Source organism: Ictalurus punctatus, chromosome 29 (genome assembly GCF_001660625.3).
Source record: "Ictalurus punctatus breed USDA103 chromosome 29, Coco_2.0, whole genome shotgun sequence".
NCBI classification, from domain to species: Eukaryota; Metazoa; Chordata; class Actinopteri; order Siluriformes; family Ictaluridae; genus Ictalurus; species Ictalurus punctatus.
The window spans coordinates 6,700,187-6,722,822 of NC_030444.2; the positions used below are offsets into that span (position 1 = coordinate 6,700,187).

General features: G+C 43.1%; 2 protein-coding genes across 6 annotated transcripts in view; one reads left to right on the top strand and one right to left on the bottom strand.

Moving 5' to 3' along the window:
• Window positions 1-1,528: 1,528 nt before the first annotated feature.
• LOC128629393 (neurofilament heavy polypeptide-like) lies at window positions 1,529-4,560 on the top strand. The gene is made up of 4 exons (XM_053677345.1): window positions 1,529-1,861; window positions 2,598-2,830; window positions 2,936-4,019; window positions 4,112-4,560. The coding sequence occupies exons 1-4, from the start codon at window positions 1,529-1,531 to the stop codon at window positions 4,484-4,486; spliced, it is 2,025 nt and encodes a 674-aa protein (XP_053533320.1). The 3' UTR covers window positions 4,487-4,560.
• Window positions 4,561-12,154: 7,594 nt separating this feature from the next.
• LOC108260989 (spectrin beta chain, non-erythrocytic 1) overlaps window positions 12,155-22,636 on the bottom strand; it is a 108,486-nt gene continuing 98,004 nt past the window's right edge. For 2 of the 5 annotated variants that reach the window (XM_017461779.3, XM_017461777.3), the window contains 6 exons: window positions 22,512-22,566; window positions 20,796-20,837; window positions 17,414-17,613; window positions 13,873-14,046; window positions 13,740-13,782; window positions 12,155-13,488 (listed from right to left, as the gene is read on the bottom strand). In XM_017461779.3, coding sequence (XP_017317268.1) covers window positions 13,303-13,488; window positions 13,740-13,782; window positions 13,873-14,046; window positions 17,414-17,613; window positions 20,796-20,837; window positions 22,512-22,566 — 700 coding nt within the window. In that variant the 3' untranslated portion in view covers window positions 12,155-13,302. Of the gene's footprint in view, window positions 13,489-13,739; window positions 13,783-13,872; window positions 14,047-17,413; window positions 17,614-19,476; window positions 22,567-22,636 lie in introns of those variants that run through there. The other 3 variants (XM_053677575.1, XM_017461778.3, XM_053677576.1) reach the window with 2 other exon arrangements.

Consider the following 22,636-nt stretch of genomic DNA (forward strand, 5'->3'; position numbering starts at 1 on the left):
TCACACAAGGCCGAAGCAGGCGTGGACAAGACGTGATCGCCCAGTAGCAGGCCGGAACGTCTGCGTGCAGTAGGTGTTGCCTAGAGAAGGGGGAAGAGACAAAAGAAAACCCAGACCACCACCGCCATAGACACACAAAAGATAGAGCAAACAAATACGTTGGATAACGTAACACAGCCAACCAGCCCAAATGCCAGCAAGCCAAAAAGCCAGCTAAACAACCAGCCAGTCAAAAGCCAGCTAGGCAGCTGAAAAGCTGGCCAGCCAGCCAGTCAAAATGCCAGTCAGTCTAAAAGCCAGCCAGCCAGACCACCTACCAGCCAAAAAGCCAGCCATAAAACCAGCCAGCCAGCCTAAAAGCCAGCCAGACCACCAGCCAGCCAACGAAAAATGCCAGCCAAAAAGTGAGCCAGTCTGCCAGCCAGCCAGCCAAAAAGCCAGCCAGTAAGCATCATCAAAACACTTAGCCAGCCCAAAAGCCAGCCACCCAAAAAAGCCAGCTCAAAGGCCAACCAATTCAATTCCAGCCAGCCAGCCAGTCAGCCAATATGTCAGCCTAAACGCCAGCCAGTCAGCCAAAAAGCTAGGCAGCCAAACAGCCAGCCAGGCAGCCAAACAGCCAGCCAGGCAGTCAAAATGCCAGCCAGCCAGCCCTAAATTCCAGCCAGCCATCCCAAAAGCCAGCCCGCCAAAAAGCGAGCCAGCCAGCCAGCCAGCCATCCCAAAAGCCAGCCAGCCCTAAATTCCAGCCAGCCAGCCCAAAAGCCAGCCATCCAAAAAAGCCAGCCAAAAAGCGAGCCAGCTTACCAGCTAGACAGTCGGCCAGCCACCCTCAAAGCCAGCTAGCCACAATGCCATGCAGTCAGTTAGACAAAAATCCAAAGAGCCAGCCAGTCAGCCAAAAAGCTAAGCAGTCAAAAAGCCAGCCAGCCAGCCCAAAAGCCAGCCACTCAAAAAAGCCAGCCAAAAAGCAAGCCAGCCTGCCAGTGAGTCAGCCAGCCGAAATGCCAGCCAGTCAGCCACCCAGACCGCTAGCCGGCCCAAAATCCAGCCAAAAAGTGAGCAAGCTTGCCAGTCAGCCAAAAAGCCAGATAGCCAGCCAGTCAGCCAAAAAGCCCGCCAGCCAGCCAGTCAGCCAATATGCCAGCCTAAATGCCAGCTAATCAGCCAAAAAGCTAGGCAGCCAAACAGCCAGCCAGGCAGTCAAAATGCCAGCCAGGCAGTGAAAAAGCCAGCCAGACAGCCAAAAAGTGAGCCAGCCAGCCCAAAAGCCAGCCACCCAAAAAAGTGAGCCAGCCAAAAAGCGAGCCAGTCAGACAAAAAAAAAAAAAACAGCCGGCCAGTCAGCCAAAAAACCAGCCAGCTAGTCAGCCAAAAAGCCAGTCAGTGAAAAAGCCAGCCAGCCAGCCAGCCAGTCAGCGAAAAAGCCAGCTAGCCAGTCAGCCAAAAAGCCAGCCAGTCAGCCATCAAGCCAGTCAGACAAAGAGCCAAAAAGCCAGCCATTCGACCAAAAAGGCAGTCAGCCAAAATGCCAGTCAGTCATCCAAAAAGCCTGTCAGCCAAACAGCCAGCCAGTCAAAAACCAGCCCAAGAGCCAGCCAGTCAGCCTGCCAAAACGCAAGCCAGCCTGCCAAAAAGAGAGACACCCAGCCCAAACTCCAGCCAGCCAGCCAAAAAGCCAGCCAGCCAGCCTCAAAGCAAGCCACCCACAAAGCCAGCCAGTCAGCCAAAAAGCCAGCCGGCCTGCCAAAAAGCCAGCTGGCCAGCCCAAACGCCAGCCAACCAATCAGCCAAAATGCTAGCTAGCCAGCCCAATAGCCAGCCAGTCAGCCAAACAGCCAGCCAGCCCAATAGCCAGCCAGTCAGCCAAAATGTCTGCCAACCAGTCTGCCAAAACGTCAGCCAATGAGCCAGCCAGTCAGCCCAAAAGCCAGTCAGCCCAAAAGCATGCCAGCCAGCCAACCATAAAGCCAGCAAGCCAGAAATCCAGCCAGTTATATAGCCAAAAACCCAGCCAGCCATCCAAAAACCAAGCCAGTCAAAAATCCAGCCCAAAAGCCAGCCAGCCGGCCAGCCAGCCGGCTATGCAAAAATCCAGCTAGCCAGCCCAAAAAGCCAGCCAGCCAGCCAGCCAGCCAGTCAGTCAGCCAAAAAGCCAGCTAGCCAGCCAGCTCAAAAAGCCAGTGTTGGAAACTTTCTATTCTCTATTCCCTCAGTTATGTAGAAGTATGTTTAGGTTATAGTTTGATTTCTGTCTCATGAACTTTTCTAGACCTGTCTGTGATATAGGTGCCAGTTAATGTCACCATAGGAACTTGTTTCTGTTAAAGCAAACCAGACCATATATGTTCAGAAAGCTGTACATTCTTGTATTGCATAAGATGTTTTTCACGTAAATGGCCAGTCAGTAACTGCCATACTATTTCAACATCATTACGCCTATGCATGGCTATTTGTAGCTCTGTATATGTATATAAACCTGTGAAATCTTTAATAAATCAGAAAGTCTCTCTGGGCTACCCTGTGTGTCAGTGTGGTTCAATCAGACTTTCTCCAAGCTTGTATATGCTCTAAGGCAAACCACATCCGCGTGGTAGCATAGAGAAGAGAAGCACTCTACTCTTAACACAGAAAGGCTGAAAAGGCTAACAGAGGGAAGCGGGATTGACTTTGCCAAATCCCTACAGCCAGCTAGCCAGACAGCTCAAAAAGCCAGTCAGCCAAAAACCAGAAAGCCAGCCAGCCAGTCAGCCAAAACGCCAGTCAGTCAGACATCCACAAAGCCAGCAAGCCAGCCCAAAATCCAGCCAGCTAGCCCAAAAGCCAGCCAGTAAGCTGGCAAGCCAACCAGCCAGCAAGCCAGCCATAAAGTCAGCCAGCCACAAAGCCAGCCAGCCAGCCAGCCACAAGGTCAGCCAGCCAGTTAGCCAAAAAGCCAGCCAGCCAGTCAGCCAAAAAATCAGCCAGCCAGCCCGCCAGTTGGCCAAAAAGCCAGCCAGCCACAAGGTCAGCCAACCAGTCAGCCAAAATGTCAGCCAGCCAGCTTAAAAGCCAACCAGCCTGCCAGCCCAAAAGCCAGCCATTCTGCCAACAAGCCAAGAAGCCATCCAGCCAGCCAGCCAAAAAGCCAGCCAGCCAAAAAGCCAGCCAATCACCCAGCCAAAAATCCAGATAGCCAGCCAGTCACCCAAAAAGCCAGCCAGCCAGCCAGCCCAAAATCCGACCAGCCAGCCAGCCCAAAATCCGACCAGCCAGCCAGCCAAAGAGCCGGCCAACCACAAAGCCAGCCAGCCAGCCAGTTAGCCAGCCAGCCAGTCAGCCAAAAAGCCAGCCAGCTAGCCAGCCGCAAAGCCAGCCAGCCAGATAACCAAAAAGCCAGCCAGCGACTCAGCCAGCCAAAAATCCGGCCAGTCAGCCAAAAAGCCAGCCAGTCAGCCAGCCAAAAATCCAGCCAGCCAGCCCGAAATCCAGCCACCAAGCCAAAAAATTCCAGCCAGGCAGCCAGCCCAAAAAGCCAGCCAGCCAGCCAGTCAGCCAAAAAGCCAGACACTCATCCAGCCAAAAAGCCAGCCAGTCAGCCAGCCAAAAATCCAGATAGCCAGCCAGTCACCCAAAAAGCCAGCCAGCCAAAATGCCAGAAAGCCAGTCAGTCAAAAAGGCAGCTAGCCAGCCAGCCAGCCAATAAGCCAGTCAGCCAGCCAGCCCGAAATCCAGCCACCAAGCCAAAAAATGCCAGCCAGCCAAAAAGCCGGCCAACCACAAAACCAGCCAGCCAGCCAGCCAGACAAAAAGCCAGACACTCATCTAGCCAAAAAGACAGCCAGTCAGCCAAAAATCCAGTCAGCCAAAAATCCAGCCAGCCAGTCAGCCAAAAATCCGGCCAGCCAGCCAATCAGTCAGCCAAAAAGCCTGCCAGCCAGCCAAAATGCCAGCCAGCCAAAAAGTCAGCTAACCAGGCATCCAGTCAGCCAGCCAGTCAGTCAGCCAAAAAGACAGCCAGACAGCCAGCCAAAAAGCCAGCCCATTAGCCAAAAAGCCTTCCAGCCAGCCAGCCAGCCAAAAAGCCAGCCAGTCAGCCAGATAGCCAAAAAGCCAGCCACGAGCCGCAAAGCCAGCCAGTCAGCCAAAAAGCCAGCCACGAGCCGCAAAGCCAGCCAGTCAGCCAAAAAGCCAGCCACGAGCCGCAAAGCCAGCCAGTCAGCCAAAAAGCCAGCCAGCGACACAGCCAGTCAGCCAGCCGCAAAGCCAACCAGCAGATAACCAAAAATCCAGCCAGCCAAAAAGCCAGACACTCATCCAGCCAGCCAGCCAAAAAGCCAGCCACGAGCCGCAAAGCCAGCCAGATAACCAAAAAGCCAGCCAGCGACACAGCCAGTCAGCCAGCTGCAAAGCCAGCCAGCCAAAAAGTCAGACACTCATCCAGCCAGGCAGCCAGCCAGCCAAAAAGCCAGCCACAAGCCGCAAAGCCAGCCAGCCAGCCAGATAACCAAAAAGCCAGCCAGCGACACAGCCAGTCAGCCAGCTGCAAAGCCAGCCAGCCAAAAAGTCAGACACTCAGCCAGCCAGCCAGCCAAAATGCCAGCCAGCCAGCCAAAATGCCAGCCAGCCAAAATGCCAGCCAGCCAGCCAAAATGCCAGCCAGCCAAAAAGCCAGCTAACCAGGCATCCAGTCAGTCAGCCAAAAAGACAGCCAGACAGCCAGCCAGTCAGCCAAAAATCCAGCCAGCCAGTCAGTCAGCCAAAAAGACAGCCAGACAGCCAGCCAGTCAGCCAAAAATCCAGCCAGCCAGTCAGCCAAAAAGCCAGCCCATTAGCCAAAAAGCCTTCCAGCCAGCCAGCCAGCCAGCCAAAAAGCCAGCCAGTCAGCCAGATAGCCAAAAAGCCAGCCACGAGCCGCAAAGCCAGCCAGTCAGCCAAAAAGCCAGCCAGCGACCCAGCCAGTCAGCCAGCCGCAAAGCCAACCAGCAGATAACCAAAAATCCAGCCAGCCAAAAAGCCAGACACTCATCCAGCCAGCCAGGCAGCCAGCCAGCCAAAAAGCCAGCCAGCCAACCAGGCATCCAGTCAGCCAGATAGCCAAAAAGCCAGCCGCAAAGCCAGCCAGCCAGATAACCAAAAAGCCAGCCAGCGACACAGCCAGTCAGCCAGCTGCAAAGCCAGCCAGCCAAAAAGTCAGACACTCATCCAGCCAGGCAGCCAGCCAGCCAAAAAGCCAGCCGCAAAGCCAGCCAGCCAGCCAGATAACCAAAAAGCCAGCCAGCGACACAGCCAGTCAGCCAGCTGCAAAGCCAGCCAGCCAAAAAGTCAGACACTCATCCAGCCAGCCAGCCAGCCAGCCAGCCAAAATGCCAGCCAGCCAAAAAGCCAGCTAACCAGGCATCAAGTCAGCCAGCCAGTCAGTCAGCCAAAAAGACAGCCAGCCAGTCAGTCAGCCAAAAAGACAGCCAGCCAGCCAGTCAGCCAAAAATCCAGCCAGCCAGTCAGCCAAAAAGCCAGCCAGCCAGCCAGCCAGCCAAAAAGCCAGCCAGCCAGCCAGCCAGCCAAAAAGCCAGCCAGCCAGCCAGCCAGCCAAAAAGCCAGCCAGCCAGCCAAAAAGCTAGCCAGCCAAAAAGCTAGTCAGCTAGTCAGCCAAAAAGCCAGCCAGCCAGTTAGCCAAAATGCCAGCCAGCCAAAAAGCCAGCCAGTCAGCCAGATAGCCAAAAAGGCAGCCACGAGCCGCAAAGCCAGCCAGTCAGCCAAAAATCCAGCCAGTCAGCCAGAGAGCCAAGGAGCCAGCCAGCCAGCTGCAAAGCCAGCCAGCCAGATAACCAAAAAGCCAGCCAGCGCCACAGCCAGTCAGCCAGATAGCCAAGAAGCCAGCCAGCCAGCCGCTAATCCAGCCAGCCAGATAACCAAAAAGCCAGCCAGCGACACAGCCAGTCAGCCAGCCACAAAGCCAGCCAGCCAAAAAGCCAGACACTAATCCAGCCAGCCAGCCAGCCAGCCAAAAAGCCAGTCAGCCAAAATGCCAGCCAGCCAGTTAGCCAGCTAACCAGGCATCCAGTCAGCCAAAAAGACAGCCAGACAGCCAGCCAGTCAGCCAAGCCACAAAGCCAGCCAGACAGTTAGCCAAAATGCCAGCCAGCCAGTCAGCCAAGCCACAAAGCCAGCCAGACAGTTAGCCAAAATGCCAGCCAGCCAAAAAGCCAGCTAACCATGCATCCAGTCAGCCAGCCAGTCAGCCAAAAAGACAGCCAGACAGCCAGCCAGTCAGCCAAAAAGCCGCCCAGGCAGCCAGCCAAAAAGCCAGCTAGCCAGCCAGCCATCCCCAAAGCAAGCCAGCCACAAAGCAAGCCAGCCACAAAGCCAAAAAGCCAAGCAGCCAGCCACAAAGCCAGCCAGACAGTTAGCCAAAATGCCAGCCAGTTAAAGTTGAACATCTTTACTTATATACATTGTGTAATTCCTTGAGAACAAAATGATGTGACAATGGTCAATGGAAGCCAAAATTAACAGATTCAAAGGCTAGATCAGGCTAGATTCAAAATCACACTGAAAATCAAAGTAAAAAATTACAAGCTGATCCTTCTTGGATGAATTCCATCATGACAACTCATAATGTCAGTTAGTGGTGCGGGCCCTGGGTTCCATGTCATCACATTCCGTTTTTAATTTTGTAAGGCTCTGGCAGTGCTCCTCCTGTTCCTCCTTGCAGAAAGGACCAAATAGTCTTGGTCCTGTTGATGGGTTTTTGCCCTTCTATGGCCCTGTCCAGCTCTCCTCATGTAATGGCCCGTCTCCCGCTATCTCCTCCGTGCTCTTGAAACTGCTGGGAGACACACCAAACCTCCTTGCAATGGCATGTATGGATGTGCCATCCTGGAGGAGCTGTATTACCTGTGCAACCTGATTGGGTTGCAGGTACTGCCTCATGCTATAAATAGTGACAAGGACCGTAACAAAACACAAAACTAGAGACAAATCAGTCAGGAAGGATCAGGAGAGAGCACTTGTCTGTGGCCACCACCTGCAAAAAATTCCCTTTTTGGAGGTTGTCTTGCTTTTTGCCTCTCCAGTGCACCTGTTGTCACTTTCATTTGCACCAAAGCAGGTGAAACTGATCACTTATGCTTCCAAATGGGACAGATTGATATCCCTGAAGTTTAATTGACTTGGTGTTATACTGTGATGATTAAGTGTTCCTTTAATTTTTATTGAGCAGTGTATATAAGAGTTTGCAAAGCAATATGTGTGTGAGTAATGATTGCCAGGTAAGTGTAATCAGTGGTCAGGTGAGGTAGAATGTGATGTAACGTGTAACCTGGGTGCTGTAGTCCGGACTGGTCATGTTTGCAGGCTCAAGGTGTTCTGGGAATTGAAGTTGACCATTGACATTAAAACAAACTCAACAAAACAATTATTTTTAGAAGAATCACTTGAATTTACAATAAATCAAATATGCTGTAAAAATAATATAAATATGTTTTCAGTTGTAAGGTATAGGAGACCCACATGTTAATATGTGCAAGTAATTTTTTATTTTTATTTTATTTTTTACTTGTACAAAGGAATCATTTATGTAAATGTGGAGTCAAACAACTATTTTGATGACAAATAATTTAACACAATTATTAATTACCATTTTAGTAATGATTATTAATGAAAATTAGAATTAAACAATTACTATTACTTAAAAAGGTAATTATAAGGAACCTAGAGGAAACTCACACAGACATGGAGAGAACTTGTGAAAAGCCACAAAGACAGTAACTTGAGCTCAGGATTGAACTGGTGACCCGGGAGCTGTGAGGGAACAACGATACCCAGTGCATCACTGTGCCACTCCTGTTATGCAATATATAAGCAATGAATCAGTCAGCTTTAAAAGTTGTCAGATTGTTGCATCTAATCAAATATATACACAAGGCAGGTTTAAAGAAGTATAACCCCAGTTTGTTCTCCGCCACAACCAATCTGATATATTGCTGATCATTATAATAAACCCATACTATCACAATTTCCAAAATTTAAAACACAGTTTACCTGAACATCTGCAGTAAATGTTGCCCTTTTGCCATTCAGTTATAAGCAGTGCCAAATCAACTGTATCATTTTTAAGTTTATGAGCAGAGGTTAAAGTGCTTAGTCCAACTTGTGTTTCTGTGGGCTCTCTGCTCACCGTCATACTTCATATTATTTGTGAAACTCCATTTTTTGTTCCAACAAAATTATATATTTACAAAATAAATAAAGTTGTATGATATAACATTTGATTCTGATTTGGTAAAAACATTTTTTTTTTTTGCACAACTTGCCTGCTTTAAGAGCTTTGTGAGCAATTGCAATTTTCTTGATAATATTTTTCTGTTAAATAAATCCAGTTAAAATTAAATGTAGCAATACACTCTTTACTTCTGACATTAATTAGTGTAGGTAGTAGTAGATATGAGAATTGTGTGTAATGAAGCTAATTCCAGAATGCACAAAAGATTTATGGTTGATATTAGGCAATGCATTAAGGCCCAAATCTAGCCATACGGGTAGATTCAGTAGCCACACACAGGACTGCTGAATGGTGCTCAGCGCGGCAAAACACCACCATCCAGCAGCCGCAGGGAGAGTATAAAAGGGCGATCCGCTCCCAAAGGGAGAGAAGGCTCTCCAGGCACGTGCACTAATCCGTACTGTGTTTTTTTCCATACGAGATCGATGCGAGCACGTTCGCCTCACACCTCCAGGGTCCGGTTTCCTCCGGATACTCTGGTTCCCCCCAGTCCAAAGACATGCATGATAGGTTGATTGGCGTGTCTAAAGTGTCCGTAGTGTAAAAATGTGTATGTGATTGTGCCCTGCGGACTGGCACCCTGTCCAGGGTGTACCCCGCCTTGTGCCCGATGCTTCCTGGGATAGGCTCCAGGTTCCCCGTGACCCTGAAAAGGAGTAAGCGGTAGAAGATGGATGGATGGAGATCGATGCGATCGGAGACTCTGCCCCCTGACTGCACCCGCGGCGCTGCCTGACGGAAAATAAAGGGATCCCCGCCACTCGGGAAAACCCCGCACGACGCCGGCAGCCCCGCGACGACTGAGCGCTTCATCTCACGGTCACCCTTGTGAACACACACACATACATACACCCATACACTCTCACGGACTTTTGTAAATAAAATTCCCCAAGTGTTCACCCGAAGCAGCCTCCTGTGTGTCTGTGTTCTGCCACCGCTGACTAAATTCCCTACAAAGATGCATGAGAGATACATGAAAGTCACGGCACAGTAACAAAGAAAATTAGATAGGGCTAGCCCTCCTTGTGTGTTAGGTTTACAGAGGTGATGTTTGGAAATTCTATGTGCTTTATATGCCCAGACGAAAGGAACCAGGATAGGATCCATTTATTTAAAAAAAAAAAAAAAGAAAAAAAGAAAGGATTTAGGCAGAAATACAGGAATGCTCTGCACAATGTATAAAAATTGTGGGAGAAATATCATCCTAATTTCATTGACCCTACCCAGAAGACACACAGGAAGTGTTCTCCAGAACTTGACCATGGATTTAAGCTTCGGCAACAGGGCTTGAAAATTGGCCTTAACCAAATTGGTAAACTTTATCACCTCAATTCCTAAATATGTGAATTGTTCTGAAGCAATCTTAAAGGGCAAGTGATAAAGATATGAAGAATCTTTGATAGCAACATTAACACACTTACCCCAATTAATTTTGTATCCTGCAAATGTACCAAAGGAATGAATCAAATTAAGGATATTTGGAATGCTAATTTTCGTCTCAGAATTAAATAAGATTATGTAATCTGCATTAGGGCTGCAAGTAATGATTATTTTCATAATCAAATAGTTGGCTGATTATTTTTTCGATTAATTGGATGAAGGGCAAACTTTCTGTACCATTTATTTTGTTTATTTAAAATAAAATCCACAAACTGAGTGTTACAAATATAAACTTCAGACTAAAACTTTACACAGCTGTTTATCTAATTACATAAGACCTCAATAAGAACCCTATTCACACAGACACACACCAAAATATATATTATTAATCTAGGACTGTAGTTTAATTCAGTGCTTTTTGTGTATCCATAAAAAATAATGCATAAATACTTTATGTACTATATTATTATATTATATAAGTATTTTATAATATATATCTATATATTTATACACACACATACAATTTTATATTGTCTAATAGGATTTATGCGTTATTTTTATGGATGCACAAAAAGCACTGAATTAAAGTACAGTAGTAAATTAATAATAAAATCTCACTTTCACTGCAGCTTGTGGTTTCTGTTACTCGCTGCCTTTAGACAGATATTACTTCTGTTTACTTCTGGTAATAGTGTTTTAATTAGACATACCGTTCTTACTTGCGCTCCCACTGTGAGGGAGGATCAACATACCAGTTTCTCCTGCCCATTGCACACAGTTGTCATCCATCACTGTTGTGCTTCCCTGCTTCACAAACTCTCCTTTGTAAAGTTTGCAGGTTACAGTCTTCTACACAGTATTTAATATAAAATGCTTCACTGCCTTAGAAGACTTGGAGGTCACACACTTTCTTCCTCAGTCACTGGACGATTACTCCTCCGTCTGATGGTGTCTGAGGTCATGTTGGACATAAACAGTAAACTGAAGAAAGTCATTGTTGGTGACTCTGGGTATCTGCTAAAGATAGCGGCATCACATTACGTGCATATGACATCATGTGCCTCTGACAGGGAAACAGCATATACTACCTTTAGTAAAAAAAAAAAAACCTGCTAGTGTTCCATTTGAGATGATATTACCCTTCTAAAATTCACTAGACGCTAGAGTACATTATGCATAGTGTAAGTGTATAGTACAGCATTTGGGACACAACTTTAGAATTTACTCTCCGGAGTGTGTTTTCGGAATAGAAGTAACGGAATGAGTAAACGTGCCCCGTGCCGCGTCGATTTTCTTCTCCAGCGTCGCCATCTCCCCCACAAACTGCGGTTAAACCAGCCACTCTTCCATGAGCATTTAACTAAACCCCAAAATGCCAACCCCACATTACTTAAAAAAACAAACAAAAGCTTAAACTGGCTCTTATACCTCTACTCTGTGCACTTTGCTTCTCTAGAACTCAATTATAAATCTTGCATGGTAGCACTAAAAGGATAAATGTAAATGTAATTGAAATCTAGCCACACAAATTTTTAGAAGCACAGCTTTTACATACATAGTGCTAACAGCGCCAAAAACGATTATTTTAAATATAAGTAACAAATCCAGAAAAACCAAAAATGTACAGCAGTTCTGAGTTTACAGTCTAAACGATTTTAAAATTATTTATTATAAAGTGGCAAAATCAATTGAGTTTAAATAGACATTGTAAAGCATTCAATTGAATAAAAATACATTTACTAAAAATCTTTTAAGAAACAATATGGTTGTTGCTGCTGCAGTTGTTATTATAAATCTAACCATAAATACATTTTTAAAACGTGCATATGGTTAATTTCACAGAGGAAGTCTGACGCCAAAACATGAATATTTTACTTCACCTTAAGGCTGAAGTAAAAGGGACATTTCAAATTGGTAGACAATCAAACCAAATCAGATCAGTTCATAGGGACCTATTACCAATCGCTCTTTTAATTCTGTTTTAACCTTGCACAGACCCACTCCGAGATTCAATCACAAGTAGCACTGGGTCGTTACTCGCCATTGAGATAACCTCTTCAGGCAAGCATGGGGTCTCGGCCAAACTTTTTCCCTCAACGCCATCTTTTTTCCTCATCTCTTCGGAGGCATTAAAAGGAGCAACGAGAAGTTGATGTTGAATGTATATAACACTGTACACGCTTCGAAATCACAGACTAGCTTTACGTTGTCTTGTTTTAATGAAATTTGTGTGAAAATCAGCAGAGTTGCACAAAACACATCTTACTCCATTGTCAACCTGGAAGTCTCATCATAGGTTGTAATATTAAATGTAATGTAAATGTGAATTCTCTGAACACACCATCTGACAATGCACAAAACCTAGGTGTGGTAATGGAAAACCATCTTTTGACTAATATTCTTCCAACCTGATTCTCTTATTTTGCTAAGCACTGAAACCAGCATCAAACCTGCACAGAATGTATTATTGTTGTTGGATGTGATTACCTACAAACAAGCAAAATCAGTAAGTTTAATTTCAAAAGCATTTTAATGACTTTGCACATATTTATAACAGATAGGCTAAAAGGCTACAGGTGCAGATCCATCCACATGAGGTCTCGGTCCATGTTTTACATAAGAACCAGCAAGCCCCAGAGGCAATATGGCATTATTCTGATTGTGCAATAATGATGAAAAGGTATTGTTACAGTAGTTACACTAACAGATTGCGCCCTATTTATAAGGTAGCCAGAGAAAGTAGCGAAACGAGAACAGATGGTGCTATACCCAACAAGCAAGCAGCTGTTTTTTTCAGTCCCTACCCCAGAAATAACACAATCCATTTCTATACTTAACAAATGATGCCTTTTAGGAGTTACAATACACATCTATTTTCATATTTTACTCTAAATACTCTTTAAACATACATTTAATATATTGCAACTCAAGTACAAGAAGAAAAAACTATTTAAAAAAATGTTTTTTATCCTTGATAAAAGTATTCCTTCATAATTAACCAACATTCTGACCATTCACATCATGAACATATCAAACATTTCAGCAAAAGCTAATTTTAGCCACTATTTTGTGGGTTTGCATTGAGATGCATTTGCTTCATACTAAGCTCTTTAATACAGAAACTGCCCTTTAAGGAAACTTATAATGGCTAATGCTTTTATTAGTAATGTAAATTCACCAGCAGGTTAACAACTCAACGGAGTCTAAAGCACCACTGCCCTCCATCAGTAAATGCCTCACAAAACTGAGGGCAGATCCTACAAACATCACACACAAAACAAGAGAGAGAAGAAAAAAAAACTAGTGAGACTTAATTGCACTAAAGCAGATATACTGAACAAAAGCAAGTACAAAGAAAGAAAAGATGATACATGGAAAGAAAGCTTATTAATTATAATAAATTGTCTCTGAGACTTAGGAATGATTTACAGATCACTGCTCAAAGCACCTCATAATCTAAGAACCCTAAAATATTTTCAAGCTCCTTCCTTTTAAACCAAAAAAAGAAAAGAAAAAAAAGGGGGAAAAAAGAGCCTACTCAGAGGTGTCTCAGGCACCAAGTGTGGACCTTTGTCTCTGAACTTTTGCGTGGTGTTCCGCTTCAGGAAGAGGATGAAAGAGAAGGAAAAACAAACAAACAAAAAACTGCTGGAAAAGATCTATTTCTTCTTGAAAAGGCTGAAGCGCTTCTCTTTGTCTTTCTCCCGCTTGCCAGGGCTGGACTCAGCACCCATGCTTACAGAGGTGGGCAGGGTTTGAGTGCGTCCCGAGGCGGGAGTGCTATGGCTGCTGATCTCGGAGGGTGTCTTGCATGAGATCGCCTGGATCCATGAGTTCATCTCCTCCTGAGGGAACAGAGAGGTAGGGAGAGAGAACAAGGTACAAAATGTATATCATGCCTTAGTGTGTTACAGCTATTGGTGTACAGTTCTATTTTTTCTCTCCCATTTATGCCTATTAGGGGTGTAACACAATGCCACAATCTTTATCCGTTTATGTATAAACATAATATTGTTGACATTGTATCTAACATACACTTTAGTACATGTAGTCACTTCCATACCTATGGTAAGCACAAAAAAAAAAAAAAACTTACATCATCTTTGGCTTGGAAGAGATACTCATTCCCATTTGAAATTCTGAAAGTGAAGAAAAAAAAAATTAAAAGCTATAAGTACAACTTCTCTAATAGAAACATCAAATATTAAGCAAAGTGTGAAATGTCTCACTTGAGCTTGAAAACATGTTTCTTCTTCTTGTAGTCAAGGGCAACCTCACATGTGGATTCCTTCAGACTAATGGGAACTTCACCATGGTATGGTATTCCCTGACTAGCACTTTTGCTGTCTTTGTAAAAGCCCAACTCTTGGTTATTTATCACACAGTAGACATTGTGCCAAGATCTGCACAAAACATTTAAAAAAAGAGAAATGCAGAAAGAGGATTAAAACATGCATCATGCAAATGTATTAACATTTCATCATAATCACTCTTTACAACCGTGGTGAGCAGAAAAGCATCTAAAGCATGCAAAAAACATTGAGGAGGATGGGCTACAACAACAGAGGACCACATTGGGTTCCACTCCTGTAAGCCCAAAACAGAAATCTGTGGTTATAATGGGCACAAACTAAACCAAACTGGACCGTTAAAGAATAGAGGGGAAAAAAGCACATGGTCTTTTTCCAAACTTTAACTGACCAGTTTCAGTGAATCTGTGCTCATGATGGCCTCATATTCTTGTTCTTGGCTGAATCTGATGAGTGGAATCTGATGTGGAATCTGTTGTGGAATCTGTTGTAGCCCAGGTTTGATGTGGTGTGCATTCTTTTCAAGAGCGCTTATTAGTGGTGCTTGAAAAGCACTACTATCGTCCTCTTGCATTCTTATTACTGTAATTTCCGGACTATAAGCTGCTACTTTTTTCACACGCTTTGTACACTGCGGCTTAAACAATGATGCGGCTAATTTATGGATTTTTACGGCTAACGAGCTTCATGCTGCCAAAACATTTAGCCTCGTCACATCGGACCAATGAAACTACCGAACAGGTCACAGTGGACCAATGAAACTGTTCGAATTAAATCAAACGCACTCGCACTAAATTCTTCAGATCAGTCATTTTGCGCTTCATGCACACACCCTCATCATGGAAAACACACGAAGAAATGCATATGATGCAACTTTCAAGTTAAAGGCGATCGATCTGGCTGTCGAAGAAGGAAATAGCATGCGAAGAGCAACTTTTGCTCAAGTCTGCCAGTGGATCCTAACAGCGTGGAGGAGTGTCAAAAAATCTACTATCACCAACGGCTTTCAAAAGGCTGGACTGCTGCGTGATGAAGAGGACAGCACAAGCTCAAGGCTGAATTTGCCTCGAGACGTAAGTGACATCAAGAGCGACAACGAGAGAGAGACTGAGGAAGTGTGTGACGAAGTGCCGGTAATTCTGAGGCTGTTCAATTCCGACACTGAAGAAGACGACTTTAGTGGTTTTAGTGCGCAGGAGGAAGATGAAGAAAGCAATCAATGACTTTTCCTGGTAGGCAACTGTATTTTTTATTTTTTTAACCAGCCGTGTTACAGGCACTGTTTGGAAAAAGCATTTACGGTACGTATTTAATTAAAAGTTTAAAAAATCTTTCTGTGTAACATCTTTCTGTGTAAATATCTCATGTTACAACGTGGACACCTGCGGCTTACAGACAAGTGCGGCCTATATATGTACAATTTTTTTTTTTCTTTTTAAAGTTAGTGGGTGCGGCTTATATTAAGGTGCGCTCAATAGTCCGAGAATTATCGTATTATTAGTGGTGCTTGAAAAGCACTACTATTGTTCTCTTGCATACTTATAATAATAATAATAATAATAACAATAATAATCATAATATTATTATGATTATTATTATTATTATTATTATTAAGTATGCAAGAAAACAATAGTAGTGCTTTTCAAGCACCACTAATAATAATAATAATAATAATAATAATAATAATAATTCTTCTTCCATTTTTTTCGGCACGTAACAGTTTGTCGGAGATCGACGGGTGCGATGTCAAATCGATCGGCTTATTGAGGAGAGGTGTGCTATGACTTTTAAAAGCAATCGGAATGCTGGAATTCCCGCTATGGAAGCTCAAAGTCAGAAAATTTCCCATAGGCTTGCATTGAGTTTCGAAAATATTGGACCTCTAAGGAGAAAGCTCTAAAAGTTTTGCCTCCGTACACATTCGGCTCTAAAATATATTGGCGCACGATCTGTTCGGCTCTCAGAAGTATTGGCACCCTTTCTGGCCGGCACTCAAAAGTATTGGCACCCTGCCCGGCCAGCTCTCAAAAGTACTGGTGCCCTTGATGGTTGGCTCTAAACAGTACTGGCGCACTACACAGCCGGCTCCAACAATGCTGGTGCCATATCTGTCCGGCTCTCGAAAGTACTGGCACCCTACGCTGTCGGCTCTCGACAGTATTGGCGCCCGTCCCTGTTTCACCACCTCAAGCACCACTCACATTTTCTTCAGGAAATGTACCAGTCTAGTTATTCTTCTTCTTCTTCCACTTTTTTTTCCAGCACGTAACTAGTCCTGCACTCTTTGTCGGAGATCGACGGGTGAGATGTGAAATCGATCGGCTTATTGAGGAGAGGTGTGCTATGACTTTTATAAGCGATCGGAATGCCGGAATTCCCGCTACAGAAGCTCAAATTCAGAAAATTTCCCATAGACTTGCATTGAGTTTCAAAAGTATTGGCCCTCTAAACAGAAAGCTCTAAAAGTTTAGCCTCCGTACACATTTGGCTCTAAAAAGTATTGGCGCACGATCTGTTTGGCTCTCAGAAGTATTGGCACCCTATCCGGCTGGCGCTCAAAAGTATTGGCACCCAACACGGCCAGCTCTCAATAGTACTGGCACCCTTGACGGTCGGCTTTAAAAAGTATTGGCACACTACACGGCCGGCTCCAACAATGCTGGTGCCCTATCTGTCCGGCTCTCGAAAGTATCGGCACCCTACGCTGTCGGCTCTCGAAAGTATTGGCGCCCCATCTGAGTTTCACCGCGTCAAGCACCACTCACATTTTCTTCAGGAAATGTACCAGTCTAGTTTGAGTTACTATAGACTTCCTGTCAGCTCAAACTCATCTAATCTCTCTCATCAAGATGTTTCAGCCTGCAGACCCTCTGCTCACAGGATGTTTTTGTTACCATCCTGTGTAAACGCTAGAGACTATTGTTTTTGAAAACTCTAGGAGATCAGCAGTATCTGAAATACTCAAACCAGCCCATCTGGTACCAAAAATCATACCATGGTTAAAGTCACAATGATCACACTTTCCCCCCATTCTGATGTTTGATGTGAATATTGACTGAAGCTGTATCCACATGATTTTTTTTTGCATTGCACTGCAGCCACGGTTGACTGATCAGGTAACTGCATGAATGTGTAGGTGTTCCTACTAAAGTGGACAGTTAGTGTACATGCTGTAATCCCTCCACGCCACCCCAAACACACTATTTGTTCATGTTGAATAGTTCATTTTTTAAAGAAGGGCACAAATATTTATGGAGGTGTCATATGTTACATTGTATTGCATTATTTTCTCACTCAGCACTGCATATTTTTAGGTAGGCTAAGCCCATCCATGTGACCCCTTAGAGGCCACCCCTGAGTGGGAGTAAGTCTAAACAACTGGAAAAGCTATTGATAGTGTATTACAATATTTAATAATGCTTTGCTTTATATAATTTTTATCATATGTATTGTAGTACACCTATTGGAAGCTTTCTTGTTGTGACCCTCCCACTCATGTTTGCGGTTCAGGAATCCCTCAATCTGCGCTGAAGCTGTGTCCTGGGACTTCGTTGGTAGTGTAGCAGCTTGACCTGCTTTCCCCTTGCGACTTCCTGTTGGGGAGGAGCTTGGACTGGGCTCTGCCACCCCATTAACTACATCACCTCCTCCTGTGTCCTCCTAATTTACAGAGAGAGAAAGTTAGCAACAGTGCTTTTCAGTAAAAAAAAAAAAATCACACCGTGCTTACACACAGCCTATTCAGCAAAGCAGTATGCATTAGAGACTGAGGCTGTGTAGAAACATCTGAGTAGCTCTTGTCACAAATTGTGAATATATACTCAGTTGCCAGTTGTTTAGGGCACCTCCTTAACAAAATCCCTTTTCATTAATAGATAGAATAAAGGTGACTGACAAATTGTACATTCAATAATTATAGACCAACAAAGTGCATATAGATGTATTAGAAAAAAGGCCAATAAATGTGAAGGTATAATCTATAATACCTGATAAAATTGCAACTGAGTGTATATTAATGCTGCCACAGCAGCCTCAAATTGTTAAAATAATATATAGCACACAAAGAATTAAAGTTGGCTTTAATTTCTTTTTTACCATCTGTCGATTCTACCATTTTCTGTCTCATGATAACAGGCTTTGCTACTGTATTATTTGCATATCAAACCAGGCAAGCTCCCTGTGTAGCTGGGATAGTACAGATGCTTTTGACTAGACTTGATCAAAGCCAGAAGTTCAGATGAGAGTGACATGCAAAATTAGATTAGGACATTAGAAACAGCACACCACATGGCCACTCGACTGGCAATCATAGTTTGCAGAAGAAAACAGCCAGCAGAAACAGAGACAAAAAAGAAAATAATTAAAAAACACAAACAATTTCTGAAATTGCTTGTGTACATCAGTAATTGTTCATATGATCGGCAGAGGAAGTGATTTTTGGCAAGGTTAAAGAGATTAAGGCATCACACCCACTCCAAACTTTCAGTTTATTACCCCATTCTGAGCTCCTCTGGACAGGACCAATCCCAACTGCTTTTATACGGAGCCTTTCGGAGGCTGGATCAATCCTAGGCATCAATTCGGGGCACTTCAACACACTTCCTTAATTTTCTAAATATTCTCATTTCAAAGTCTCAATGTGTACAATTTGGAAGTGGTATTAAAGTGAAACACTGTAACCTTTACCACAAAAGATGTCAATACACACCTTAACTTAAATCCCATTAAGTCAATTGATTTAATTAACATAAACTTCAGCTGTTGATTTTCAAATTTCTGTTTAAAATTGCTGTATCAATTGGAGAATTTGTTAAAAAGCTTACTAACATTCAATGTTGATTAAGAAAATGGGCCATTTTACAGAATTTCGATTGTGTTCTACTGTTTACGAAAATTAGATTTATTTAGATGCGTGGTCTGTCTGAACTGACAAAGATATATTAAATAATAAACACACACAAAATAAAAGATGATAACCAAAAATGACTATGAAAGATGTATTAATAGGAAAATTAATGACAACCCATAAGCAATCCCAAGAACGACACTGGATTACAATGTTAACCACCAACATTAAAAACAGAATAAACATAAAATAATCAACATGGTAACAATGACATGCACATAACATAAAAACCACATAAGCAATAAAAATATTGGTGAAGCAAACATGAACGGTTTAATGTGTATCCCACAGTGGGATTTATTTGATGGGGAAGGTTAGTAAATAGACAAGAAAAGGTGGTTGTAGGAAGAAATGTTAGTTTGACAAGATGATGGTTTTAATAGTTAATAGCATCTAAATTGGCCCATACATTTTGTGAAAACTTTATGATAATGTACATTTTATGCCTTAATCTGACACCCTGGCTTCTCTTCTTAATCTGTTATTTGCATAAGCTTAGAAAATCAGCCAAAAGCAGAATTTCTAAATATATATATATATATATATATATATATATATATATATATATATATATATATATATATATATATATATATATATATATATGAGAATGCTCATGAACTCTCTATCTTGGTTTGGGATAGGTGATTTTAGAAAAATTAACACAGCTAAATTAAATTTGACAAATGTGAAACAACAAAGTTTTACAATAGATTGAATTACTGCTAAAAATAATTAGTGACTCCAGGTCGAAAAATAAATCTGAGATTTATAAATATAGGTCTTTAAGTGCTGCTACTTTACAATTATGGTTATGTTTAGAACTAGTGCAGTACTGTGTGCTTGATTCCTTGCTGAATACCAACAGAACATTTGCCACCTTGTGACTATTACCTCACATGGGTAGCCTATAAAAGGACCCTGCTACCTCACTCTTTCCTGTTCTTGACAAGAAGTTGAGATTGTGGATTCAAAGACGGCATGTGTAACGCTCTAGTCCTTTTTGGTATTTTGTTATTCTTAAATATGCACAGAGTACTGATGCACAGCTTGGACGATGGTAATTCTTGTGTTTGACTCTTTTCTAGACACGTTTGAATGTACCCTACAATAATCACATCACTTCTTACAGTGTTGATGCAGGAGTCATCATTGAGCTCTCTAGGAAGGTCCTTTACTGCACTTTTGCAGAAGAAACAGAAACATGCAGACGGCTCAGCTGTTTATCCCCCTGAAATGGGAAGAGCAACTGCTTTCCTAAGTTGAATTGAAGAGGAGTTTGCAGTAGGCATGGAACCACTGCAAGAGCTTTTAGAGGCAATGAAACAGCACAATGAAATACAGAATCTGAAGGAGCTTACTATAGTTGCCTTGCATACAGACAGACCATAATGTACTCTGAGAAGCTTCTTCTCATTATCTAAGCTTGAATCTTGGTGGACAGTGCTGATAGTCCATCAGTGAAGCATACTGAAGAATAAAGCATGTAGCAGTGGTGCGGCAGAAGCTAAGAGGCGGCAATGAAAAAGTGTGTACAATACACCTTAGAGGCCCTACATGGAAAGAATGTGGAAGCAAAAAAATTCAAAGTCCATCATGAAACGAGGATCACTTGACTCCTTTGCAGACGGTTCAGTACCATGATGCTCAAGCTATGCAGTAGAAAAAGGTAGCGGCTCCTCAAATATGGATGCTTGGATGTGCCAATTTGACTTCCTACTTCTGGCTGGGATGCCAGTATTGGTGACTCCAGTAGGGAAAACTGGTAACATTGCACCACATATTAGCTTGGTGGTGTCTAAAGGCAGGTCTCAGTATTAGTGACAAGGACAAGTGCAGGCACCCTGAGGCATTTGATCAAGTGCATGTTTTCTCCCTGCAAAGAGGGACATTTTAATGATAGATGCCTTCCATGAATTTAACTATTCAAAATTACCTTGCTATTGGTACTCAGCAAGGACGTGAGCACAGGAATATCCTGCGAATTCAAAAAATACCATTAGCAAAGTCAAAGGAACTGGCATTTTATGCCCTGTGTTACTTTGTGTTCTTACCTATAGTGTTGTACATTTATGGTTAAAAGGAGCTAAAATAATGACCAACAGAAAAAATAAAGGGAAGGAATGATGCATCCTGAGGTGGCAAGTCAGTGGATGAATAAGAGTTCATATGGAATTAAGTTTAGAATTACAATCCTTAATTTTTCAACTAAAAGAAAGGTTAATCACTCAACTATAAAGAAATTAAATAACCTGTCATTATTTTGTGCTGATTTGTGCCATAGGGTGCATCAAAATCCTTACTTCTAGGAATGAAAATGTAAATAAAAGCTAACCAGTACATGAAAATAAAACAGATGTAAACTTTGGAGGGACCTATCTAGAACTTCTCTCACAGAAAACACCAACATGGTAACATAAAACCAATAAAACCTTTCTGAGATAGCTAAGCATTAATCCTAAACTAGGCACTGCAAAGATATATGGAGCATTATCATTAGATTTTAGTTCTGGACTTTCTTAAAATATCTGTAATCTTGGGAGGAAATCATGAAAAAAATGAAATTTCTCCTAGCAATACCAAACAAGTGAAACATTAGTTATACCTATGGTACTGTCAATCCATGCATGTTCAGCCTAATGCCTAATTGGCATATGGCAACTTAATTCAATAATTTAGTCCTACAGTACCTTGCTAGTTTTAGCCAGGTGTTGCGTGCCCAGGTTAGAATAACAGCCCTTGTGGCCCTTAAGCATTTAAAAGCAGTACTATATTACTGCTAATAAATTATCGTCTACAGTACATCACACACCAGAGGCCAAGATGTAGATAGCACATAAACCATTTATAAGATGGACAACATGAGTTTACCTGCCTCAATATTTTTCTGCATGATAAATGTCTGGACAGTACTATAGCTGTTTTCAATATAGTTGTCACTTTGGTTACCATAGGACAGATGTTGTTTCGCTTGCTGTATAGAAAGCTGTGTAAGGGCGATTTCTGACCATTCATACGGTAGGCAGGATGATGCATGCCAAGTGGAGAGCAATTATTCTCCTGCTGTGTGCAAAGTGCTTAAGATTGATGTTATATTCAGTCAATATGAACTCTCCCCGTATGTAGAGTGGGTGTGCTGATAAACATGGGAATGTCCACAGCGAACATGAGCGAGCATCAGGTGGACACATTACCTCACCTCCCATATCTACTGCACAGACTCTGACAACAATTTTCATCTACAGGGCAAACAAGATGCTGACCTCCTAATCCAGCCTTTTTAGCTTCTAAGCAGCACAACAGGAATCAGTGTTGTCCAACATTTATACAGTTTATGCGACAGACAAACTGAAAACAACAAAGATATTGCAATCATATATACTGCTAGGAGGAGGTTATACAGGCTACAGGGACCCAACCACAACAAAGCTACATATCTAAAAGCAGACCACGTTCTACCCTCTAAAAGCAAACAAAGTAGCAGACTCTATAAAGAATGGTGATAGTGAGAAATTGAGAATGAGTGGATAATTAGTCAGGTGGACTGGACATTTTTCCCGCTCTCCCATCGAAGGCGAGTTCACAGTCCTGTGGTGCCTCGTCGACAGTGAAAACTCGAGTAGTTTTGGTAGGCTTGGGAACGGTAACTAACCCGGGGAGAGTCCTGCTCTGGTGGTGGTCCATTCTGAGATACCTGCTCACACTCTCTAGAAACACACACATACATACATGCATACGCACATTTTTATTAACATCTGCATATATACTTGTACTTAA